The following is a 24,109-nucleotide window of genomic DNA, read 5'->3' on the forward strand; positions in this document are numbered from 1 at the left end:
CCGGAAGTAACTCAGATAGAAAGCTAGCTAGCTAATAGACTGCTCATAAATAGCTAAGTACGAAGCTTCTATTGACGCAAAGATCATGTCTCACGTCTGCTTTCCCACGTAAATCCGCTCCAATTCCAAGCCGCGGCAGATCTACATTATCTTCGGCGCTCTGCGCTGACCGTCCAGACGCAGACTGTGATGCGGCAGGCCATATCTGGCCCCCGCCCCTTGACTTTGACACCTGTGGATTAAAATGAACTGCAAATACCTGTATTCTATAGCGCTTTAACGACAGCTAAAGCTGTAACAATGCTCCCAATGGGAGCAGGTATCGTGAGAAAAACATGGGCCCCGAAATTGAGCCCTGCAGAATGGCACATGGTGGGGGGAGGGGGTAGACTCGGAGTCGCCAAAAGTACAAATGCAGAGTGCGACCAATTCGGACCAAGAGTCAAGGGGGTGTCAACAAAACCAAGTAAAACCAAGGTGGATTTGCTCAAGGTGGTCTTTGCCGGTCTTGTTCCCAGGACGTGGAGGTTCCTTTGCACCTCCTGCGTTATGTTTGCCTGTTCTGCGGCAAGCACGGGTTGTCTCTGATGAAGGAATGTTTCCAAGCGGCCACAGCAGACAACCTGCCCTTCCCCATCGCGCACGCCTTCATCACCATCGTGTCCAACGTGAGCGCAGGACGGCGTATCCTCAGATCCCGTCCCCCCCCCCCGTCCCTCTAGACCCAACCTTTCGTTCTTTTCTCTCAGATCCGAATCTGGCTTCACATTCCGGCCGTCATGCAGCACATCATCCCCTTCCGCTCTTACGTCATCCGGTGAGATGTTAACCACAATCCGTTCCGTCTGTTGGAAAACTGAAACAACACCATCCATTATGATCAATGTAAAAACTATTAATCTGTTCCAAGTCCCAAGTCTTTATCCAATTGAAAACAATTCTGAATCAAAATATTTAGAACCAAGTATGTAAAACACACAAGGAATGTTTTCGGTAGAACACGCTCTATTCCCCGCCCCCAGTCTTCGGTTAAAGCCACGTGATTGGTCAAGAACGCAGCTTAAAGCCACGTGATTGGTCAAGAACGCAGCAGTGAGGGGAGGTGGTTTAAACATTAAAGAGACAGGTAGACGACAGTGAGAGAGTTTCAACTTTGATAGTTCAAAGGCAGAGTGTAGACTGCAAGGTTAAAATATCCCATCAATCAGGCTCCACAAACAACCCACACAAGCCATCTGTACATTTGATGCAAAAAGCTATCAACCCAGCTAAACAGAACGCAATTGATGAGGAACTAGATAAAATTATCACAGAGAAAGCACCTACAAGGGATCATTCCTCAAGATGGTGAAAAGTTATGTTCCTCGTCAAGTGTTTAATGCTGATGAAACCGGCCACTCCATTCCATCAAGCCATTGAACATCACAAAGGTCAATAAAACCACTTTATTATACCGTACAATTTATTTCTTTAATTATAATACCATAGCACATTTATTATACATAAAATAAGGTATATTTTGTCTCGTTTTAAGGCTTAGAAAATTAGCAAGTAGAAAATTGTTTCATGGGGACCTGGGAACCGATTATTGTCATTTTAATGGTTTCCTATGGGAAATTATTTTTTGGGATACACACTTTTCACCTGATACACTGTCTGGGAACCAATTAAGTTCGTAAGCCAAGGAATCACTGTAGTTCGAAAACCGAAACAACACCTTCCATTATGATCAATGTAAAAAAAAAATCTGTTCCATGTCTAGAAAACAATTTTTTTAAAAACAGAATCAAAATAATCTTTATTGGCAAGTATGTAAAACACACAAGGAATTTGTCTCCGGTAGAACACGCTGCACTAGTATCATCATAAGAAAAATGAAGGCACTATACAGTTCTATTTGGGGTTACTGTTTAGAGTTAATGGCGACGGGCGAAGAAGCTGTTGAAATGTCTGCTGGATTTGGTAGCGCCTGTCTGAGGGGGGTCGCTGGAAAAGGTGGTGGGCAGGGTGCGGAGGGTCCTGTAGGATTTTTTTTGCACCCTCATGTAGACCTTTGGCCGGATACCGCGCGTGGCTGACGCTCGCCTTTTCAGCTACCTGTGCCAGCTGTCGGACCAGGACCTGCGTCAGAGCGCGGCGCGCAACATGGCCGACCTGATGTGGAGCACGGTCAAGGAACCCCTGGACAGCTCGCTCTGCTTCGACAAGGAGAGCCTGGACCTGGCCTTCAAGTACTTCATGTCGCCCACGCTCACCATGCGGCTGGCCGGACTCAGCCAGATCACCGTCAGTACCCGCAAAAAAACCACCCGCCCACATTTCTGGGCGACTTGCACACTAATTGCCCCCCTCCCCCTCCATCAGAACCAGCTGCACACTTTTAACGACGTGTGTAACAACGAGTCTCTAGTGTCTGACACTGAAACGTAAGGCAGCGCGTTTTGTGGTTTGCCGTCCATATTTGTAGCGAGTGATGGCGTGCTAGCGTGTGCCTGCATGCGTACGTTCAGGTCCATCGCCAAGGACCTGGCCGACTGGCTGATCCACAACAATGTGATTGAGCACCTTTTTGGACCTAATTTGCATATTGAGGTGAGAACTTTGTTGACATTCTAGCCCAAGAGGCACAAGCGCTAACGTTTTTTTTTCAGATCATTAAACAATGCCAGGTGATCCTTAACTTCCTGGCGGCGGAGGGCCGACTCAGCACGCAACACGTGGACTGCATCTGGGCCGCAGCTCAAGTAAGATCCTTCATGGCGACGAGGAGGGAAGAAGCTGTTGAAATATCTGGAGTAAGGGGAGTAGCTGGAAAAGGTGGTGGGCCGGGTGCCCTGGGTCCAAGAGGGTTGGACCCTTGATTCTTGCAGTGTGCAAATCCACCACAGTGGCTTGGGCGGTGCCCATTTTTTTGGGGGCCGGTTGAACCCCGAACCAAAGCATTATGCAAGTACACAACATTGATTGAATGACAGCAGTGTCGAAATGTGGTAGCATTTCCTGTCGCATTCTTCTGTAGCGTCTTCAGCAGCTTCTTTATTAGCTTCTTTATTAGCTTCTGTATTAGCTTCTTTATTAGCTTCTTTATTAGCGTCTTCAGCCGCTTCTTCAGCAACCTTTTCAGCAACTTCTTCTGTAGTTTATTCGGCAGCTTCTTCATTGGCTTTTTTGGTAGCTTCTTCGGTAGCTTCTTCAGCAGCTTCTTCGGTAGCCTTTTTGGTAGCTTCTTCAGTAGCTTAAGTAGCTTCTTGGGTAGCTTCTTGGGTAGCTTCTTGGGTAGCTTCTTTGGTAGCTTATTTGGTACCTTCTTCGGTAGCTTCTTCGGTAGCTTCTTTGGTAGCTTCTTCAGTAGCCTCTTGAGTAGCTTCTTGAGTAGCTTTTTCGGTAGCCTGTTTGGTATCTTCTCGGGTAGATTCTTCAGTAGTTTAAGTAGCTGCTTCTGTAGATTTTTTTGTAACTTTTTCGGTAGCTTTTTCGGGAGCTTCTTCACTAGTTTCTTCACTAGCTTCTTCGGTAGCTTCTTCTCCTAACTGCCGGTCGAAATAGGATTTTGTGGCGTCCCCGAGCCGAATCGTGATTGACAAGTCGCCTTGACGGTCAAGTTCTCACCCAGTTCTCTCTCGCCGCCGTAGCTGAAGCACTGCAGCCGCTACATCCACGACCTTTTCCCTTCCCTCATCAAGAACCTGGACCCGGTCCCCCTCCGCCACGTCCTGGACTTGGTCTCGGCTCTGCACCCCAGCGCGCACACCGAACAGGTAGCGTCGGCGTCTCTTGAGCGACGGGTGACGAGTTGCCAATGCGGAAGGATGCGGGATGTCGGCCTTACTGCATGTTCATTTTTACATGTCATTATCAAGTGTACATAGCTAGTTAGCTAACTGTCTAGCTGGCTATCTATTAGGTATCTGTTAGCTAGCTAGTTAGCTTTCTATCTATTTGAGTTACTTCCGGGTTGAGTGAACGCTGGCGCGTATGCCTGTCGCTGCTCACCCGCAGAAATACTGATCCTGTGACTGGAGTCACTGGAAAGTGACCTTGAGAGTTTGAAAGGTGCTTAGAAATTAAATGGATTATTATTATTATTATTATTATTATTACAGTAAAGTCTCGTTATATCGATATTCAAGGGAGTCTGAAAAAATATCGATATAACCGGGACTATCGATATATCCGACCCTGTTTGCATGTAATTTTCTCCGTGCGTGCATAGAAATAGTATCGATATAACCGGGACTATCGATATATCCGATATCAATATAACAAGACTTTACTGTATTATTATTATTATTATTATTAATTGAGCAGATGTAGGCAATCCATCAGCTATGCATCTTCAGTTGACCTCATTCAAAAAGTCTTGAAAATCTATTAGCTGGCTATCTTGTTATCTAGCTGGCTATCTAGCTATTTAGCTAGCTCCTGTATTTATTAGCTATATAGCTAGCTAGGTATTAGTAATCTATTCGCTAGGTATTAGCTATCTATTCGCTAGGTATTAGCTATCGATTCCCTAGCTCTTAGCTATCGATTCCCTAGCTCTTAGCTATCTATTCACTAGCTAATAGCGATTTATTCGCTAGCTAGCTATCTGGCTTTCTATTTGAGTTATAAAGGCAATTCATCAGCTATGTGTCTTCAGTTGACCTCATTCAAGACGTCTTGAAAATGTATTAGCTGGCTATCTTGTGATCTAGCTGGCTATCTAGCTATTTAGCTAGCTACTGTATTTATTTGCTATATAGCTATCTAGGTATTAGTTATCTATTGCTAGGTATTAGCTATCTGTTCGCTAGCTAATAACTATCTGTTCGCTAGCTAATGGCTATCTGTTCGCTAGCTATTAGCTATCTATTCGCTAGCTAGCTAGCTTTCTATCTTTTTCAGTTACTTCCGGGTTGAATGAACGCTGGCGCATGTGGCTGCCGCTGCTACCCGCAGAAAAAGTTATCCCGTGACTGTAAAGTGACCTTGAGAGTTTTGAAAGGCACTTAGAAATGATATGGATTATTATTCTTATTATTCTTATTCAGGATGCTCGTATCTTGACTTTTGCTGGCTCCCCGCCATTCAAACGCATCTTTGCAGACGCTGTACCTGGCTTCCATGCTGATCAAGGCGCTGTGGAACAACGCCCTAGCCGCCAAAGCCCAGCTGTCCAAGCAAAGCTCCTTCGCGTCGCTGCTCAACGCCAACGCGAGCACCAAGAAGGGTCAGTGCCGCCGCAACGGAAAAGCCGCCGCCGTGGTGGGGTGACTTTTGACCTTTTGCTTCGGCGGCCAGGCTCTCAGGCCGCCAGTCCCGACAGCAGTGACACGCAGCGCAGCGCCGGCAGCGAAATGGAGGAGCAGATGATGGCGGCCAGCAAGCGCGGCCAGCGGAGGCTTTCCGACACTGAGGTTTGTCGCCAATAGCAACCAAAGTTCAAAGTTCGGACTACAATTCTTCTTCTCCAATTTATTCGGGAAGAGAAACATGTGGCTGGGAGGGCTGTTATGAATTGGCTGGGGGCCATTGGCATGTTTCATTCCCTCAACATCTTTTGTCAAAGTTTTCAAAGTTGAAGTCCAGCATGATGACCGTTATGGTGGTTGACGTGGGACAATTTCAAATTTTGCTTCCGACATTTGTAGTAATAATAATAATAGATTTCATTTCTAAGCGCTTTTCAAAACTCTCAAGATTTTTCTGTGGGTAAGCAGCGGCAGCCACACATTCAACCCGGAAGTAACTCAAAAAGATAGAAAGCTAGCTAGCTAATAGATACTAATACTAACAATAGTACTACTAATATCCATCCATTTTCCAGACCGCTTGAGGAATAATAATAATTAATAAAATAATAATAATAACATTACTAATAATACTAAATAAAGGCATATCCAATCCAATACTACTACTACTCACACTAATACTAATATTAGTATTAATACTATATATATATATATATATATATAATAATAATAATAATAATAATAATAATAATAATAATACTACTACTAACACTAAAATTAATAACACTACTACTACTACTACTACTTTTTGACTCTAACCACCCTTTACAACATAAACTAGGAGTTATCAGAACCCTCCAGCATAGGGCTAAACTAATACCAACTAGCACTGAAGGTAGAGAAAAGGAGTCAAAACATATCAGGAGAGCACTCACTAACTGTGGGTACCCTCAGTGGTCATTCAACAAATGTCAGAAAGAAAGAATAGCGAACGAAACCAATAATTCTCAAGATTCTAAAAGGAGAGGAGTAGCAGTACCGTACATTGCAGGAGTTTCTGAAAAATTACAAAGAGTCCTTTGGCAACATAAAATTCCTACTTATTTCAAACCGATAAACACGTTAAGGCAAAAATTAGTGCATCCAAAAGATAGGCTACCAAATGAAAAACAAAGTAATGTAGTTTATTCCATACATTGTAAGAATGAAAATTGTAAAGAGCAGTACATTGGGGAGACTCAACAAATTCTCAAAAAAAGACTTTATCAACATCGCAGGGATAATACTAGTGGGCCTCAATCGGCAGTACATTTGCACCTAAAAGCTACTAACCACTCATTTGACGACAATGAGGTTAAAATCTTAGCGAAAGAACATAGATGGTTTGAAAGGGGGGTAAAAGAGGCGATTCTTATAAAACAACAAAATCCTTCATTAAACCGGTCGGGTGGTGTGAGGTTCAATTTGGATCGTTCATACAATAGCCTGCTCAGGCAAAACAGGTTAGGCAACTTTCGCAATGCTGATGAGGGTCGTTATGCTGATGAGGTGATACCGGGGGGAGTGGGGGTAATAGGCCAATCGTTAGTCAGGAATGTAGGAACAATCAGTGGTGCCACAGGGGGGGTCCCGCGCCCCCCCCCCCCCCAACCTGAGAGTAGGGACCTATCATAGCTGTGTCCGGCGCCACTAGGTCTGGACATTAGGGATATATAAATGGGGCCGATACGACCAGTCAGACTTTAGTTCGCTGACGAAGTCTCTTGGATAGGAGGCGAAACGTCCGAAACCTTCACTTTTGTACAGATGACGGCTGAAGAAACCTTCTCATCGAAACACTACTACTAATAATACAGTGGGACCTCGGTTTACGAACCTCTTGGCTTACGAACTTTTTGGTTTACGAACATTACATTTATGAAAATTTTACCTTGGCATACAAACTATTTTTCGGGATACTGCCACAATGAGTGATGTGTCGGTCGTGAATGAGCCCGTTCTCCAAACAGGAAATGGCAGCTGACTGACAAAAAAAAAGAAAAGGGGAAAAAACAAGTAAAATGGATAGAAAACAGTGAAATTTGGACCCATTTCAGCTTTGATAGTTCAAAAGCAGAGTGTAGACTGGAAGGTTAAATATCCCACACAAGTCATCTGTACACTCGATGCAAAAAGCTATTAACCCAGCTAAACAGATCACAATTGATGAACTAGATACAATTATCACAGAGAAAGCACATACAAGGGATCATCAAGATGGTGAAAGAAGCCTATGTTCCTCATCAAGTGTTTAATGCTGAGGAAACTGGATACTCCATTCCATCAAGCCATTAACGACCATCACAAAGGTAAATGAAATGACTTTATTGTATAGTACAGTTTAAAGTTTTCTTTAATCATAATACTATAGCACATTTATTATACATACAATAAGGTATATTGTGTGTAGTTTTAAGGCTTAGAAAATTAGAAAGTAGAAAATTATGTTTTATGGGGACCTGGGAACGGATTATTCCCATTTTAATGGTTTCCTATGGGAAATTAATTTTTGGGACACACACTTTTCGCCTTACACACTCTGTCTGGAAACAAATTAAGTTCGTAAGCCAAGGTACCACTGTACTCACAATAATACTACTAACACTACTACCAACGAATACTACTAATACTACTACTATTCACAATACTACTACTAATAATACTACTACTAACAATACTACTACTAATACTAACAATAATACTACTAATAGTAACAATACTACCACTACTACGACTACTCCTACTAACAATAGTACTTCTTGTTGGGGTAATTCGCCATACGAACATGTTCGTCCTTTAAGGACAACCGACGTCACTTGTTTGTTTTTTAACTGACATCAGAAAAACGTTTTATAGCATCTAAAATACCCAAAACACGCAGTATGATATTTTTAGTCAAATGCAAAACACCAGTAAAAATGACTGAATGTGTCCAAAATCTGCAAAAAAAATTAGCTGCGAATTGGGCATTTTCAGAAAGTCCCTCCCCCAGTTCGTGACGTCACGCCAAGACTTGCATTGCTGGAGAATCAAAACAATGGCTTCAGATTCGGAGAAGATGCTTTCTTGTTACTCATCCAGTTATGAATATGATTCAAATAGTTCTGAAGAGGAAAGCATACATGTTCGCAATCGATTAAATAATTTATTTGTGCCATTTTGAGGCAACATTGGGGGAAATCTCTCACCTAAAAAAGAGGCACAAAATGGCGACCTCCTGTGGCCACCTCCGTTTCCACAGGCTGATAAATTCCTTTTATGGCGCTTGGACGCCCTCTTCTGGCCTTCTGGCGGCTTTTGGGTGCAACACGAGGTCCCCAGACCAAACAAGTACAGCAAAATACATTGACGTGATGGAAGGACCGCTACAATGCGGATAGATGGAGGACATTGATTCGCTGTGGCGACCCCTGAGGGGAAAAGCCGAAAGGAAAAAAGAAGGTGGTCCTTTAGTGACGTCACGTACGGACTCGTCACCAACTCAAAAACAAGACTTCCTGAATATTCAGCGCGAGTCTTACAATGTAAAATATACCTATATGCGGTGGAATCTTTGTAAAATACGCTCAGTAGAAGTCATTTGAAGCCATTTTACAAATTATGGACACAATTTGTCCGGAGACGTTGGTTGTCCTTTAAACATCACTTTCTAATCTTTGTTTATGTTTTGGACTTCCTGATACACATACACATTATGTCACATCCTATCGCGTCGCACACTGTGCGCATTATAAATGCTCTCCCATTCCATCTATCTCTCTCTCTTCATCTCCTTAGCCGACACCGCAATGTCTCTGCTGTCATCAAGATTAAAATAATTTATTCTGTCCCACACCTGGTTTCCTCCTGATTTAACCATCATCTGCCACCAACGCCCGTAGAAGCAATGAACCCTGGACGAACCATCAAAATAAACCCATTACTACTAACAATAAAGAACGGCTTCATGTCACAAAGAGGGTACAGAAAGTGCTGAAGATTGAATGACTGTGTCTTTGTGGTGTCATTATTATTATTATTTTTTTTTTTTTACTTTACGGGTTGAGTGACCGCTGGCACGTGTGGCTGCCGCTGCTCACCCACAGACAAAATATCCTGTGACTGTAAAGTATCCTTGAGAGTTTTGAAAGGCGCTTAGAAATGATTATTCCTAATACAAACAATACTACTGCTACAACTACTACTCCCACTACTAGTACTAACAATACTACTACTAATATGATTACTACTTCTACTAATATAGATAATACTACTACTATGACTGCTACCACCACTACTACTACTAACAATAATACCACGAATACAAACAAGCATCAAGGCACTTGACGTGCTTGATTGGATTGGATTGGATGTCTCGCAGTGGAGAAATTGACATTTCATAGCAACAAAGTTATGAAAGGAATGAAAGAAGTAGAAAAACAAACATTTGCTTTCGCAGTTCGAATAAAATGAGGCGGCGGGCCACATTTGGCCCCCGAGCCTCGACTTGGACACATGTGCAATAGAATGATTGCATTTCATCTAAAATTGGTCCGGATAGAACCAGAATAGATGGACTGGAAGAGGTCCCGGTGGCAATGATTTGTCGCTTTGCGGTCCCGCTCAGGAGTCCATGCAAGGCAGCTCGGACGAGACGGCCAACAGCGCCGAGGAGGGAAGCAGCGGGCCGGGTAGCACCAGCGGCCGCAGCGACGCCTCCAGCAACGACGATGCCGCCTCCAGCCGGGCCAGCCAATCGGCCGGCAGCCCCGCCAGCGACGTCCACTCGGACGACATGGCCGACAGCGAGGCCCTCAAGGAGGACGACGAGGAAGAGGAGGATGACGACGACGATGAGGATGACGAGGAAGACGACGAAGACGACGAGGACGACGATGATGATGATGATGATGATGACGAGGAGGAAGACGAGGATGTAGAACAAGCGCCTGCTGACGATGCGACAAACAAGGTACAGTGATACCTTGGCTTAGGAACTTAATTGGTTCCCAGACAGAGTGTGTAAGGCGAAAAGTGCGTATCCCAAACATTAATTTCCCACAGGAAACCATTAATATGGGAATAATCCGTTCCCAGGCCCCCATAAAACACCATTTTCAACTAAATAAGCCTTAAAACTACACAAAATACAGTGATACCTCAGCTCACGAACTTAACTGGGTCTCAGAAAGGTTGTGTAAGGTGAAAAGTTTGTCTTCCAAATATTTATTTCCCATAAGAAACCATTAAAATCAGAATAATCCGTTCCCAGGTCCCCACTGTACAGTGATACCTTGCCTTACGAACGCTTTAGCTAACGAACTTTTCACCTTACGAACATTAAATTTGCGAGAATATAATCTTGGTATACGAACTAGTTTTTGGGAAACACACGGAACGCCACAATGAGTGATGTGTCATTTGTGAACGAGCCGGTTATTGGGACTCCTCGCAGCATTGAGCAGGAGGGAGGGTTACAGAAGCGCACACACAAAAGTGAGATGAAAGAGCTTGAAACAAAAGACAAACAAAAGTGGAAAAAAAACAACAAATAAAAAGGTGAGAACATGGATAGAAAAAACAGTGAAATTTGGACTCATTTCAACTACAGTAAAGTCTCGTTATATCGATATTCTCGGGAGTCGGAAAAAAATGCAGATATAACCGTACTATCGATATATCCGTCCTAGGCCGAACTGCATTAAAGGGGGGGGGGGGGGGCAATACGTAAATGGGGATCTTTGATATGGCATGTAATTTTATCATTTATCATGGATTGCGTATCTAGCATGCTTTTTGTACAGTAGTGAAGTGAAAAATAAACTTATGCATAAAATAAAAACGTCTTTACACTTTTTTAATGACTATTTCCTTTCAAAAATGCAACCAATGCAAAATCCTCACGTTGTACTATTAACACACAAAACCACGAACGCCAGCATGTACAAACATGAAAAACAGTGATTGTTGCAAGCGATAAAGACATCTGAATGCAACACAATTAAATACATGGATGGAAAACAAAACGTTTACATTACTTGCGTTGATGAAGTATTCTGCTGCACGCCAAACTCTTTCGCGATAAAGGGTTTGCTTGTTGGATTGTCCTCCACAGCCACGATTGGCTTGTACGTTGTTCGGATATCACAATTCTTACGTTTCATCATAGTTGAAATTGGTGTCGAACAACAGTACTGTGTATAAGCTCTGCTACGTTTTTTTTATTGTGCTCTGTAAGACAGGTCAAAACACGGAAGTTGGTCACGTGACTGGGGCTTGGGAGGACCCGAGAATGGGGTTCGAGAGAGTGCCTGAATAGAATGACTGAGCTGTGGCGTAACAACAGCTCCTGCTTGTATCTGTATGTGATAACTGCTACGTTTGTTATTAAAACGACCGACCCGCTATAGCGGCGACTGTGCGCAACATTTGCCACGCTGAGGGGCATTACAGTATGTCTCAGATGCTATTGCAGCACGAATGAAAGACGTGAGCTTTGCTACGATTTTTTTTTTTTTTTTTATTGTGCTCGTGTATGACAAGTCAAAACACGGAAGCAGGTTACGTGACTGGGGGATCTTTAATACAGTATGGCATGTACAGTAATTTTCAAAATCATCACGCTGGATGGAGCTGGTCGCGTGACCAAGTCGCGTGACCAAGTCAACCAATGGCGCGACCGATACAGATTTCGATAATGGTGGTACTGTATAGAAACCCCTAAGCAAATATCGATTCACCTTAAGTATCTTTTGTATCGATATAAACATAGCAAAATGGCCGGCGGGAGATGACAAAGAGCACTGTAGAAACCGGATTATCGTAATAACCATGAATCGTACTGAACGGAACTAATTATACATAAAAAGACTAGAAATGTGCACGTGAAATGAAAATAGTATCGTAATAAGCAGTATTATTAATGATGTATTAGCTAGCTATCTCGCTAGCTATCTAGCGAGCTATCCATTAGCTGTCTGGCTATCTGGCTAGCTATCTATTAGCTATGTATTGGCTCGCTAGCTTTCTATCTATTTGAGTTACTTCCGGTTTTAGTGAAGGCTGGCGCGTGTGACTGCCGCTGCTCACCCGCAAAAAACATCTAACAGTGACTGTTAAGTGACCTTGAGAGTTTTGAAAGACGCTTAAAGGACAGCCGACATCACTTTTTTGTTTCCTAACTAACATCAGAAAAACGTTTTATAGCATCTAAAATACCCAAAACACACAGTGTGATATTTTTAGTCAAACGCAAAACACCATTAAAAATGACTTAGTGTGCTAAAACGGCAAAAATTTTAAACCGGAAGTGGGCAGTTTCAGAAGGTCCCGCCCCCTTGTTCGTGGTGTCACGCCAAGATGTCTTGCCTTGCTCGAGAATCAAAACAATGGCTTCAGATTCAGAGAAGATGCTTTCTTGTTACTCATCCAGTTATGAATATGATTCAAATAGTTCTGAAGAGGAAAGCATACATGTTTGCAACCGATTAAAGAATTTATTCCGTGTCATTTTGAGACAACGGGGGGAGGATGTTGCACCCCAAAAAAGGCAGAAGATGGCGACAAAGCTCCATTGGAAATGGGCTGATTTGTCAGCTGGGAATTTCAAGAAGCCATTAGTGAGTCAAACCAAACGAATCAGCTCACTAAAAAGAGCCGCAATTTCCCATCACTAGGACCTTCTGTCGTGGCAAGTACGTGACAAGTACAAGCAGTAAAAAATATATTGTATATTTTTTTACATTAGTAATTAGTTTGATAATTTGACATTATTTTTGGCATTAAATTAATTTAAACCCCAAAAATCAAGGAGCCATTTGGGAGCCAAAAATGAGCCAAAGCAAAACAATCGGCTCACTAAAAAGAGCTGCAATTTCCCATCACTCGTGACGAGTACGCTCTCGAGGTAGATAATTTGACATTAATTTGGGCATGGGGGGCAGCTTTTAATTAATAAACACCCCCGGGCTGGGTGGTCCGAGGGCGGGGTGCTTACCCAGGCAAGCGTTGCGCAACTCGGGCGGGCTGTACATTTGAAGCGATTTTACAAATTATGGACAACTTGTCCGGAGGTGTCGGTTGTCCTTTAAACATGAAATGGATTATTATTATTATGATGATAAGGTGGGACAAAGATGAGATTTTTTTTGCCAACAAACGTAGTCCTCTTGCCGTTGACGCATGCGATTGATGACAGAAGGACCCCCGAGGGCGAGCCCAGTCACGGAAGAGGAAGGCGGGCGAGGCTCTGGGCGAGGGCGCCAAAGCAAAGGTCCTCCCCTTCAGCCCGGAAACCTCAGCCATCATGGCTGCCGCTGGCACCTCCTTGGAGAGTCGGATGAGGATGATGGACACCTGCGCAACGTCCTCGTCGGCGCAGGCGACCGACGGCAGGGTGGCCGCCGTGCGCCAGGAGCCCGCCGACTTCTTGGGCGAGGCCGTGGGCGGAGAGATGTTCAACTGCCGCCGCTTCACTGGCCCTCGTCATCCTCCTCGTCATCATCATCATCATCGTCATCATCTTCCTCGCCACCGCCACCATCACGAAGGGTGAGTCTCCGCCGGCGCCCTAAACTGCCGGTGGGCGTTTCGCTCCGCCGCTCTCTGAGCGAGTGTCCTCGACGCCCGTCCAGGGCGGCGATGGAGGACATGATGAGCGCCGACGACGTGAGCTGCAGCAGCTCGCAGGTCAGCGCCAAGTCGGAGAAGAACATGGCAGACTTTGACGGCGAGGAGTCGGGCTGCGAGGAGGAGCTGGCGCGGATCAATTCGCACGCCCAGCTCAGCTCGCATCTCCAGCAGCACCTCCCCAACCTGGCGTCCATCTACCACGAGCACCTGGTGCAAGGTAACCCCTTCAAAAAAAAGAGACGTTATTGAGCCTTTTGGCCTGAGGATAAAGAATATACGCATGGGGTTTATTGGGCTATCGCTCCGTAGTCGCTGTTCCCATAGTCATTGAGGCTGGCTATCTCGCTAGCTGTCTGGCGAGATATCTATTAGCTATCTGGCTAGCTGGGTGGCTATCTCGCTAGCTATCTCGCTAGCTATCCATTAGCTGTCTGGCAATCTAGCTAGCTGTCTGGCTAGCTATCCATTAGCTATGTATTTGCTAGCTAGCTTTCTATCTATTTGAGTTACTTCCGGGTTGAGTGAACGCTGGCTCATCCGCAGAAAAACATCTAACAGTGACTGTTAAGTGTACCTTGGGAGTTTTGAAAGGCGCTGAAAAATGAAATGTATTATTATTATTATTATGATTCCATAACCATTCCAATCTGGTTTCCGCCCCCTCCACAGTAGAGAATCAGCTCTCTTAAAAGTCACGAATGATCTTCTTTTGGCAGCTGACGCCGGTTTACTCTCCATCCTCGTCCTTCTTGACCTCTCTGCATCTTTTGACACCATTTCTCATCCCATCCTCCTTGACAGACTTTCCTGCATTGGGATCACTGACACACCACTACGCTGGTTCCACTCTTAACTCTCTGGCCGCTCTCAGTTCATCCAAGTTAACTTGTCCTTGTCAGAGATATGACAGTCAGACACCGTGGACAGAGACTCGGAACCAGAAAGATCGTCCCCACTGCCGGCAGGAGACGCAGTCATCAATGACATACGTCCGCATTCTGCGGCCCTCTGCCAAGACATTTATTGAGAGTACATGCAAATTAAAGTGATAAATTAGTAAAACATAGTTTTCTTGATTATGATGCCACGCCTCTGGCCGTTCTGAGCAACAACAGATGTAAGCAATAAAACATTGCGTTTCAGAAAAACAACTAACAGTGACTGTTAAGTGACCTTGAGAGTTTTGAAAGGCGCTTAAAAATGAAATGTATTATTATTAACGGTACCCGGGCAGGTCGCCGTCCGTCGATACTCTCTTGTCCACCATTGTCTACCTCGCTGGCTACCTAGCTAGCTGTCTATTAGCTATCTTGCTGGCTGCCTAACTAGATAGCTACCTAGCTGGCTAACTTGCTAGCTGTCTATTAGCTATTTGGCTGGCTATCTAGCCATCTATTAGTTATCTAATTGCGAGTTAGCTAACTTTCCATCTATTTGAGTTATTTCGGGTTGAGTGAACGGTGGCGGGTGTGGCTGCCGCTGCTCACCCGCAGAAAGACTGATCCTGTGACTGTAAAGTGACCTTGGGAGTTGGGAATTGCGCTTAGAAATGAAGTGTATTATTATTATTTTTGTCCATTTACGATCAATTCCGTCGTGGCCTTCTTCACCTTTATACATCTATCTAGCTAGCTCTCTATTTGCTATCTAGCTGGCGAGCTCTCTATTTAGATAGCTATTGGCTATCTGTTAGCTAGCTAGCTGGCTGGCTAGCTATCTGTTGGCTATCTGGTAGCTGGTTGGCTGGCTATCGATTGTCTATTAGCTGGCTAGTTGGCTGGCTGTCTATTGGCTATCTGCTGGCTAACTGGCTAGGGAGCTGCCTGTATATTGCTTAACTGTTAGCTAGCTAGCTGGCTGGCTGGCTGGCTGTCTATTAGCTATCCAATTGCTAGCCAGCTAGCATTTTATATATTTGATTTATTCCGGGTTGAGTGAACGCTGGCGCATGGGGCCGCCGCTGCTCACCCACAGAAAAACTGATCCAGTGACTGTAAGGTGACCTTGAGAGTTTTGAAAGGCGCTTACAAATGAAATTTATTATTATTATTATTTATTATTATTTATTATTATCTGTGACTGTAAAGTGACCTTGAGAGTTTTGAATATAAAATACAATGTATTATTATTATTATTATTATTATTATTTATTTATTCCCCCAATTGTTGTGTCGCCCGCCGCTCAGGTCCGACGGCGCTCAAGCACCCGTACTCTGGCGGCCACGCCGCCACCGACGTCAACCTGGACAACGTTTGCAAGAAGGGCAACACGCTGCTTTGGGACCTGGTCCAGGACGACCACGCTGTACGTACATAATGGACGCCTGTGTCGATCCATGTGTTAAATGCAGTGCCGGACCGTGGATTTCATTGCCAGGCCTTCAGTCGTGCTATGTCTGAATCAATCCAGATGGGAAAAAACGAGGTGTGATTCATGACAAGTCCCTTAGAGGGTGCCATTGACCCACCTTGCTTAATGATGTCCATCCAGTCCGGTAATGATGTCCATCGACTTAAAAATGGCTTGAACAGTAAATCTGTAAGCAAATTGATTTCTTCCCCTTCCTTCGGCCATTGTGGCTTGACAAAACCGCTATTAAATCCATGCGACAATATACAGGTAACATCCGAGTTACGACCAGCGCGATTTACAACCACCCGTACTTACAACCACGACCACCAGACCCCCCTTTTTTCCTTTCTTTTTTAATTTTTTTTTTTGTTCTACGCCTGGCAGCGCAACGCGTTAGCAGTTACAGTTTCGCACAGCAATCTACTGCATGACTACACTCAATGCAGTAGTTATACAGTGCAGATACCATCTCGGCAACATGTACGCCCCTTGCGACCGTTTTGTCGGAACGGAACCCGGTCGTAACTCGGATGTTACCCGTATTTGCTTATGCAGCTCGCTACCGATACTGTGCGCTAGCTTTGGCCAGTATGCTCTTACCACCTAGTATTGATACTATGATTGGCTAGTGACCATCCAATCATAGTTTGCGAAAACGATGACGTTGATCAGTTCTGGCGGAAGGCCTTTGCATCTCCATTTCAAACTCTGATTGGTTCAAGCAACAGTTTGATCGACACTTATTTAATGCTCCAGGGCCTGCAGATTTGATGGCGCAGGCCTCCTGGTGGATTTCTGACCCTGGTCACAAATAATGGCTGAAATGTGATTGGTTCAATGCTTCAATACGACAACGCATGTCTGGAAGCGATGGAAAAGGAAGCCAAAAGACAATTTGGAATTACAGTGATACCTCAGTTTACGAGCGCCTTGGCTAACGAACTTTTCGGCTTACGAACGTTAAATTCCCGAGAATTTACATATTAACTATTTTTGCGGGATACACACGGAGTGCCACAATGAGTGATGTGTTGTTAGAAAACGAGCATGTTCTCCTAACAAGGAAATGGGAGCAGACTATTTTGTGTCCTCTATTCTCCACTCCCAGTCTTCGTTAAAGCCGCACGTGATTGGTCAAGACCGCAGCAGTAAGGGGGGGAGTTACAGAAACACAGAGCTGCAAATAAAAATAGATAGGCAGACATCAGAGAGAAAGTGAGAAAATGGATAGGAAACACAGTGATATTTGGACTTGTTTCAACTTTATTGATAGTTCAAAGGCAGAGTGTAGACTGCAAGGTTAAAATATCCCATCAATCAGGCTCCACAAATAACCCCCACAAGCCATCTGTACAATTAATGCAAAAAGCTATCAACCCAGCTAAGCAGAACACAATTGGTGAGGAACTTGTAAAATTATCGCCGAGAAAGCACGGCAACTTCACTAGGATATCGTCAAGAGGCAACCTGAAAGTTCGTCATCTATTGATGATTTCAAGGCGAGCCACGACTGGTTCGAGAACTTTAAGCGTCGTACAGGGATTCATAGTGTCATTCGTCATGGTGAGCAGTTCTGACGACAAAGCTGCCAAAGCTTACAAGTGATCCAATTCCATCCAAGGTAAATAAAATGACTTTATTATGCAGTACGGTTTATTTCTTTAATTACAACACCAGAGCACATTTATTATACATAAAACATGGTATACAGTGGAACCTCGGTTTTGGAACGACTCACAAATCGGAGTCCGAACAGAATATTCGAGAAATTCTTGCTTCGTAGTTCGAACAACAATCGGATTTCGAACGCCGGTACGACGCGTGAGTGCGTACGCGAGGGTGGGATGCTGAGCGGCGTACGGGTGTATCGCTCACTTCGTGACCAACTGTTGTTGCTTGCGGACGTGCTGCGTTTTGCTCTCACGTTTAATATAGGTATACGAGTATAATATAGGTATAAGAGTTTTAGCCGCGAATCATACCTCCAAAGAAAGTAAGTGCTGCTACAAGTGAAAAAAGAAAAGTAGTGCGTACAACTATTGCATTTAAGAAAGAAATAATAGCAAAATATGAAGATGGTGTGCGAGTGTCTGATCTGGCTAGGGCAGGGGTGCTCACACTTTTTTCAGCAAGGGAGTTACTTTTGAAATGACCAAGTCAAAATGATCTACTCATTATATTTATTGAGAAATATAGTGAAGATTATTGCAATTTATGTTGATGTATATCCGCATATGTTGCACAACACAACATAATTATGTCAATTGTTTGCCATTACCTGAGTTCACTCTGATAACTGGCAGACGAGACAACCGCACTTGAAAATGTCATCGTGAAAAAAAGTCATCCTCTCATTCCGTATGAAAGTGATACGTTTTTTCTTCTTACTTGGTCCAACTCTTCCACTTTTTATACTCTATCTTACGTTTAAGGGGAAAAACCGAGCGAAAAATTAGGATGTAACTAACGACATCCTTGTTCACTTTGCAACGAAGGGGTGTTGTTGACTCGCAGTGAGTCTCTCAATGAGATGTCATTTGATTGGTTCTCCGCTGTATCAATCAAATAATGGTAGGAATTGATTCCCTACCAGGAATCAAATTCCTGGTAGGGAATAGAGCATGGCGAAATCTACGATCAGTACGATATTAAAAAATAAGGAGGCTGTGAAATCTAGTGATGTGGCTATGGGAGTGAGAGCAAGTGTCATTGGATAGATATTTTAAGAGAAAAAAACATCCTGTAGCCGAGTCATCCGTAGCAAAGAGATTTGAACGTGTGAGCACCCCTCAGACAGAAGAGCTCCCCGAAGTTTTTATGAAAGGGGACTCTGCTTCCAAACAATACATTTCCTTCGTCTGTCCACCTGTGCCTTCTGCTGAACACCACAAAGGTAATAAATCCTATTCATAATTCTTTTCTTTACGAACGTACAATTAACCGGGGTTACATTTATGTTTGTTATTTGTGTCTTTGCCATTTTGCTTAACATTTTCTGAGATAGACATTGCTTTTTCTATGTTAGTCATCATTTTAATGTGCAATTTCATGCATAAAATAACGTATAAAATACTGTATTAAAAAGGTAAACATTCAGGGTGTTGGAACGGATTAAAACGATTTGCATTATTTTTAATGGGAAAAATGGTTTCGGTGTTGGAACAAATCGCTTTTCGAACAAGGTTCTGGAACGGATTATGGTCGAGAACTGAGGTATCACTGTATTTTGTGTAGTTTTTAGGCTTAGAAAATTTCGAAAGTACAAAATTATGGTGACCTGGGAATGGCTTATTCTCATTTTAATGGCTTTCTATGGGAAATTAGTTCATAAGCCAAGGTATCACTGTATTTCATAAGAATCGATGGACAAAACATGATTGCGATATTTTGAGGCCGGCAGACAAGACTTTGCGGTCCACCACTAGTTAAATGGCTTTAATAAAGTCTGTGAAAGGGCAAAAAAACAAAATGGCCTCCAAATATGGAGTCGTGGGATTTTGGCTCCTGGACTGTAGCGCGACGCTAAGGCGCTAATGTGGCCGTTGCTTTTCAGAGCCACCTGTCGGAAGGTTTGATCAACGAGGCAGAGAAGCTGCTGTGCTCGCTGGTGTGCTGGTTCACCGACCGGCAGATCCGCATGCGCTTCATCGAGGGCTGCCTGGACAACCTGGCGCACCACCGGTAAACCCCCACACCCATCGACCCCTCCCCCCAACTCCCTGCTCAAGCGCCACTCAGCGCCAGTGTTCCTTCAGGTCCGTGGTGGTGTCGCTGAGGCTCCTCCCCAAGCTCTTCGGCACCTTCCAGCAGTTTGGCTCCAGCTACGACACGCACTGGATCACCATGTAAGTTTGCAGACTTTGATGCCCTCCCCTCACCGCACCCTCATTTTTCCCATATAAAATTAGCATTTTATGCTATTCACAGTGTCTGAAACTCATGACAAAAAGTTGGCGGACACCAGGGCAGAAAAGATACTGCTAATCATGAAATAGATTTTCTGGTCAGACCTCTGGTAATGTTTTTCCCGTCCATGAGGGGGCACCATTTGCCTTTTGCGGAGCCGCCCCCATTTCAAGCTCAGATAACTCCAGACCCATATCACTTCGGAATGATGAAAGAAAAGATTCACGAGACACATCAGTTTGGGTTACTGAACAGTGAGTTAATGGCTATTAATGAAGTTTCTAGTGTGTCTGCCTGCATCTGTTGCTGTTGCAATATCACAACGATCTTGGATGTTGTGTACAACCCAGAGGTCCTTGAGACACTATGAAAAAAGCTATCTATTCCATCAAGCCATCGACCATCACAAAGGTCAATAAAACGACTTGATTATACCGTACAGTTTTTTCTTTTATTACAATACCACAGCACATTTATTATACATAAAATAAGGTATAATTTGTGTAGTTTTAAGGCTTAATTAGTATAAAATTATGTTTCATGGGGACCTCGGGACGGATTATTCTCATTTGAATGGTTTCTTATGGGAAATTTAATGTTTGGAAGACACACTTTTCGCCTTACACACACTTTCTGGGAACCAATTAAGTTCATAATCCAATGTATCACTATTTCATTTGTAGTGTTTATTGCCTTCAACTGCCGTTATCAATTTTGCTCCTATGCTACCTAGCTATCTACCTTTCTAGCTATTTGAGTTACTTCCTGGTTGAGTAGTCACATTTTCGCACATCGTCTGGCAGTGAATTCTTGGTCGCTGTGGCGCTCCCCTGGAAAGCGTTTCCGTACCGCTGCCTTGCGTTTCCATTTCATACGTGTCGTTTTGTCTTCTTGCTGAATTATGGTTGTTATTTGTGGGCGGGGCTCAGGTGGGCCGAGAAGGAGCTGCACATGATGAAACTCTTCTTCGACAACCTCCAGCATTACATCCAGGAGGTCCGACAGCACTGCCACAAGTTTGCCCTGTGAGTCTTGCCGCACCACCAAACAAAACGTCCCCAGAAGGTTCACTTCTTCTATGAGTTTTTGTTGTCGGATACTCTGCTTCAGGTACAGTCACAGTGCCGAGGTTCAGGTGCGCCTCCAGTTCCTCATGTGTGTCTTCTCGACGCTGGGATCCCCGGACCATTTCAGTAAGACCGCCCGCAATCACCCCCCCCCCCCCCCCAGATCTCGGTTGTCCACGGCACTGCGCAAAGATTGCTGGTGTGCGTTGGCGGCGTTCAGGGCTGAGCCTGGAGCAGGTGGACATCCTGTGGCACTGCCTGGTGGAGGATCCCGAGTGCTACGACGACGCCCTGCACTGGTTCCTAAACCAGGTGCGCAGCAAGGACCAACACGCCATGGGCATGGAAACGTACAAGCACCTGTTCCTGGAGAAGGTAGGCCTGACCCGACGTCACCCAATGCACTCAATAGGCTTATTTCATCTGGCGCAAGAAACCGAATCAACGTGACTTGTGAATTTTGGGGTGTCCAGATGCCTCAGCTGAAGCCGGAGACCATCAGCATGACGGGCCTGAACCTGTTCCAGCACCTTTGCAACCTGGCCCGGCTGGCCACCAGCGCGCTGGACAACCCCGCTAACTGCGAGGTCCATCTCGGCTCGGTTCCTCCCGGCCCTTCCCGGCCTCTTACGCAGCCGTCCGTCTCACCGCCGGCTTTCTATTTCTGCACGTGCCTTCAGCTTTGTGGGATGGACCAGCTGTGGGGCATCGCCCTGCGGGCTCAATCGACTAACATCAGCCGCGCCGCCATCCAGTACATAAACTCCTACTACATCAACGGTCAGTAGAGCTTGGCGCCCGCGTGCCACGTTGGGGCGGGGCCCCACCAAGTACCTTATTTTTTTTTGTTTGGTTATTTTTAATCCTGCACTTGACCAAAATCAGACACGAATAAAAGTGAACCACATTTAAGAAATGGACGAAAGCACATTACCGATGTTCCATTTGTTGACCGGAATCTCGGTCAGATATCACATCTGGCTCACCGATTGTTGGAGGAGAGCGGCAAAAAAGGAAAATAACATGGCAGAGACTTTACTAAACAAAATCTAAGCAGAAATAATTGTTCAAAATGAATTTAAAAAAATGGGGGGGGGAGGTCTACCAACTCAAGACTGCCGTGTGTTGCAGCCGGTAAGACGGGCCTGGAAAAGGAGCAGGAGTTCATCCGCAAGTGCATGGAGAGTCTGTTGAAGGCGTCGGGCAACCTGGAGAAGGACGCCCAGTCAAGCCTGACCAGCATCGAGAGGGGCCTGCTCATGCTCAAGACGCACCTGGAGGCCTTCAGGCGCAGGTCATTTGCGCCGCACCACCGCCCCGGCGCCGGCGCGGTCCTCCTTACGTGCGCTGTGGTGTCGCAGGTTCGCCTACCACCTGCGCCAGTGGCAGATCGAGGGCACGGGCATCAGCAGCCACCTGAAGGCCCTCAGCGATAAGCAGTCGTTGCCGCTCAGGATCGTCTGTCAGCCTGCCGGACTGCCCGACAAGGTCCTCCCCGTCCCCCTTCCCTCAACGTTTTGTTCTGGTTTTCTATTTTGGGGGACGCCACCTTTTGTTTTTTCCGTGCAGATGACCATCGAAATGTACCCCAGCGACCAGGTGGCGGACCTCCGCGCCGAGGTGACCCACTGGTACGAAAACCTCCAGAAGGAGCAGATGAACCAGCAGGCGCAGCTGCAGGAATTTGGCCAGAGTGGCCGACAGCCGGGCGACTTTTCGGGTGGGTGGCGGCGTCCGACCCCGACCACTCAATTGCATACAGTGATACCTTGGTTTACGAACGTTTCGGTTTACGAACGTTAAATTTATGAAAATGTATCCTTGGCATACACACGGAGTGCCACAATTCGCGAACGAGCCCGTTCTCCAAACAAGAAAATGGCAGAGATAATTCTCATTTTAATGGTTTCCTATGGGAAATTAATTTTTGGGATACACACTTTTCGCCTTACACTCTCTGTCTGGGAACCAATTAAGTTCGGAAGCCAAGGTATCACTGTATGTTGTTGCGCCAATGTGGTTTTCACAGGGGCTCTGATGGGACCCGTCCGGATGATCTCGTCTGGCCACGAACTGACCACCGACTATGACGAGAAGACTCTTCACGAGCTTGGCTTCAAGGACATGCAGGTAACCGCTTGGGCGGCAAAGGTCAAACAGTCTCCCGGGTGGTGGTTTGTTTGCAAAATGGAGCCACGCCAACCGTATCGGTGGCCAAAACGCCAGATGGTGTTCGTGTCCTTGGGAGCGCCCCGACGCGAGCGCAAAGGCGAAGGCGTGCAGCTGCCGGCCTCGTGCCTGCCCCCCCCGCAGAAGGAGCGCATCCCCATGCTGCTGCTGCTGCAGGAGCCTCACCTCACCACGCTCTTCGACCTGCTGGAGATGCTGGCCTGCTTCAAGGCGCCCAGCCGGGACGCGGCGGAGGTGGGTCGCCGCCGCTGCGGTGGGGGCGGATGGGCGTCCCCTCTACACCTTTTCATAGCACCGTTGGCGTAGATGCAGGGATAATTTTCTGCCGAGCGACGGATTTCCGACTTGTACTGTATTCTCTCTTTTTTTCGCTGTTCATATCCTGTTTCGGCTTGCGTTGGCGGAAATGGCAATTTTGATTGGATGATACTGACGGCAGCTGGCGGAAAGCGCCATTTAGATTGGATGATCTTGATTTAGGTGCCGTATATATATATATATATATATATATATATATATATATATATATATATATATATATATATATATATATATATATATATATATATATATATATATATAGTAGATATGCGTGTTCCTTTTTTCCCCAGACTTTTTTCCTCATTTCTCATTCTCATCCCTGCAGATGGCTCGCTCCGAGGAACTGTACCTGCACGCCGAGAACCTCTCTCGCCGCGTTTGGGAACTCC

The 24,109-nt window shown here is 45.1% G+C and overlaps 1 protein-coding gene across 1 annotated transcript in view; it reads left to right on the forward strand.

Moving 5' to 3' along the window:
• The window catches only part of usp34 (ubiquitin specific peptidase 34), a 65,151-nt gene that overhangs the window by 9,241 nt on the left and 31,801 nt on the right, over positions 1 to 24,109 (forward strand). The window contains 26 exon segments of the mRNA XM_089007138.1: positions 519 to 668; positions 750 to 817; positions 2,094 to 2,286; positions 2,365 to 2,426; positions 2,511 to 2,592; positions 2,652 to 2,744; positions 3,633 to 3,758; positions 5,089 to 5,212; positions 5,284 to 5,399; positions 9,880 to 10,224; positions 13,450 to 13,802; positions 13,886 to 14,100; positions 16,070 to 16,188; positions 19,790 to 19,917; positions 19,992 to 20,081; positions 21,072 to 21,167; positions 21,253 to 21,335; positions 21,430 to 21,584; positions 21,683 to 21,796; positions 21,890 to 21,989; positions 22,341 to 22,503; positions 22,571 to 22,697; positions 22,779 to 22,929; positions 23,239 to 23,339; positions 23,436 to 23,633; positions 24,046 to 24,109. The exon segment at positions 24,046 to 24,109 is cut by the window's right edge and continues 65 nt beyond it. Coding sequence (XP_088863264.1) covers positions 519 to 668; positions 750 to 817; positions 2,094 to 2,286; positions 2,365 to 2,426; positions 2,511 to 2,592; positions 2,652 to 2,744; positions 3,633 to 3,758; positions 5,089 to 5,212; positions 5,284 to 5,399; positions 9,880 to 10,224; positions 13,450 to 13,802; positions 13,886 to 14,100; positions 16,070 to 16,188; positions 19,790 to 19,917; positions 19,992 to 20,081; positions 21,072 to 21,167; positions 21,253 to 21,335; positions 21,430 to 21,584; positions 21,683 to 21,796; positions 21,890 to 21,989; positions 22,341 to 22,503; positions 22,571 to 22,697; positions 22,779 to 22,929; positions 23,239 to 23,339; positions 23,436 to 23,633; positions 24,046 to 24,109 — 3,616 coding nt within the window.

This window comes from Hippocampus bargibanti, linkage group LG10, assembly GCF_051943395.1.
Source record: "Hippocampus bargibanti isolate YZ-2025 linkage group LG10, ASM5194339v1, whole genome shotgun sequence".
NCBI classification, from domain to species: domain Eukaryota; kingdom Metazoa; phylum Chordata; class Actinopteri; order Syngnathiformes; family Syngnathidae; genus Hippocampus; species Hippocampus bargibanti.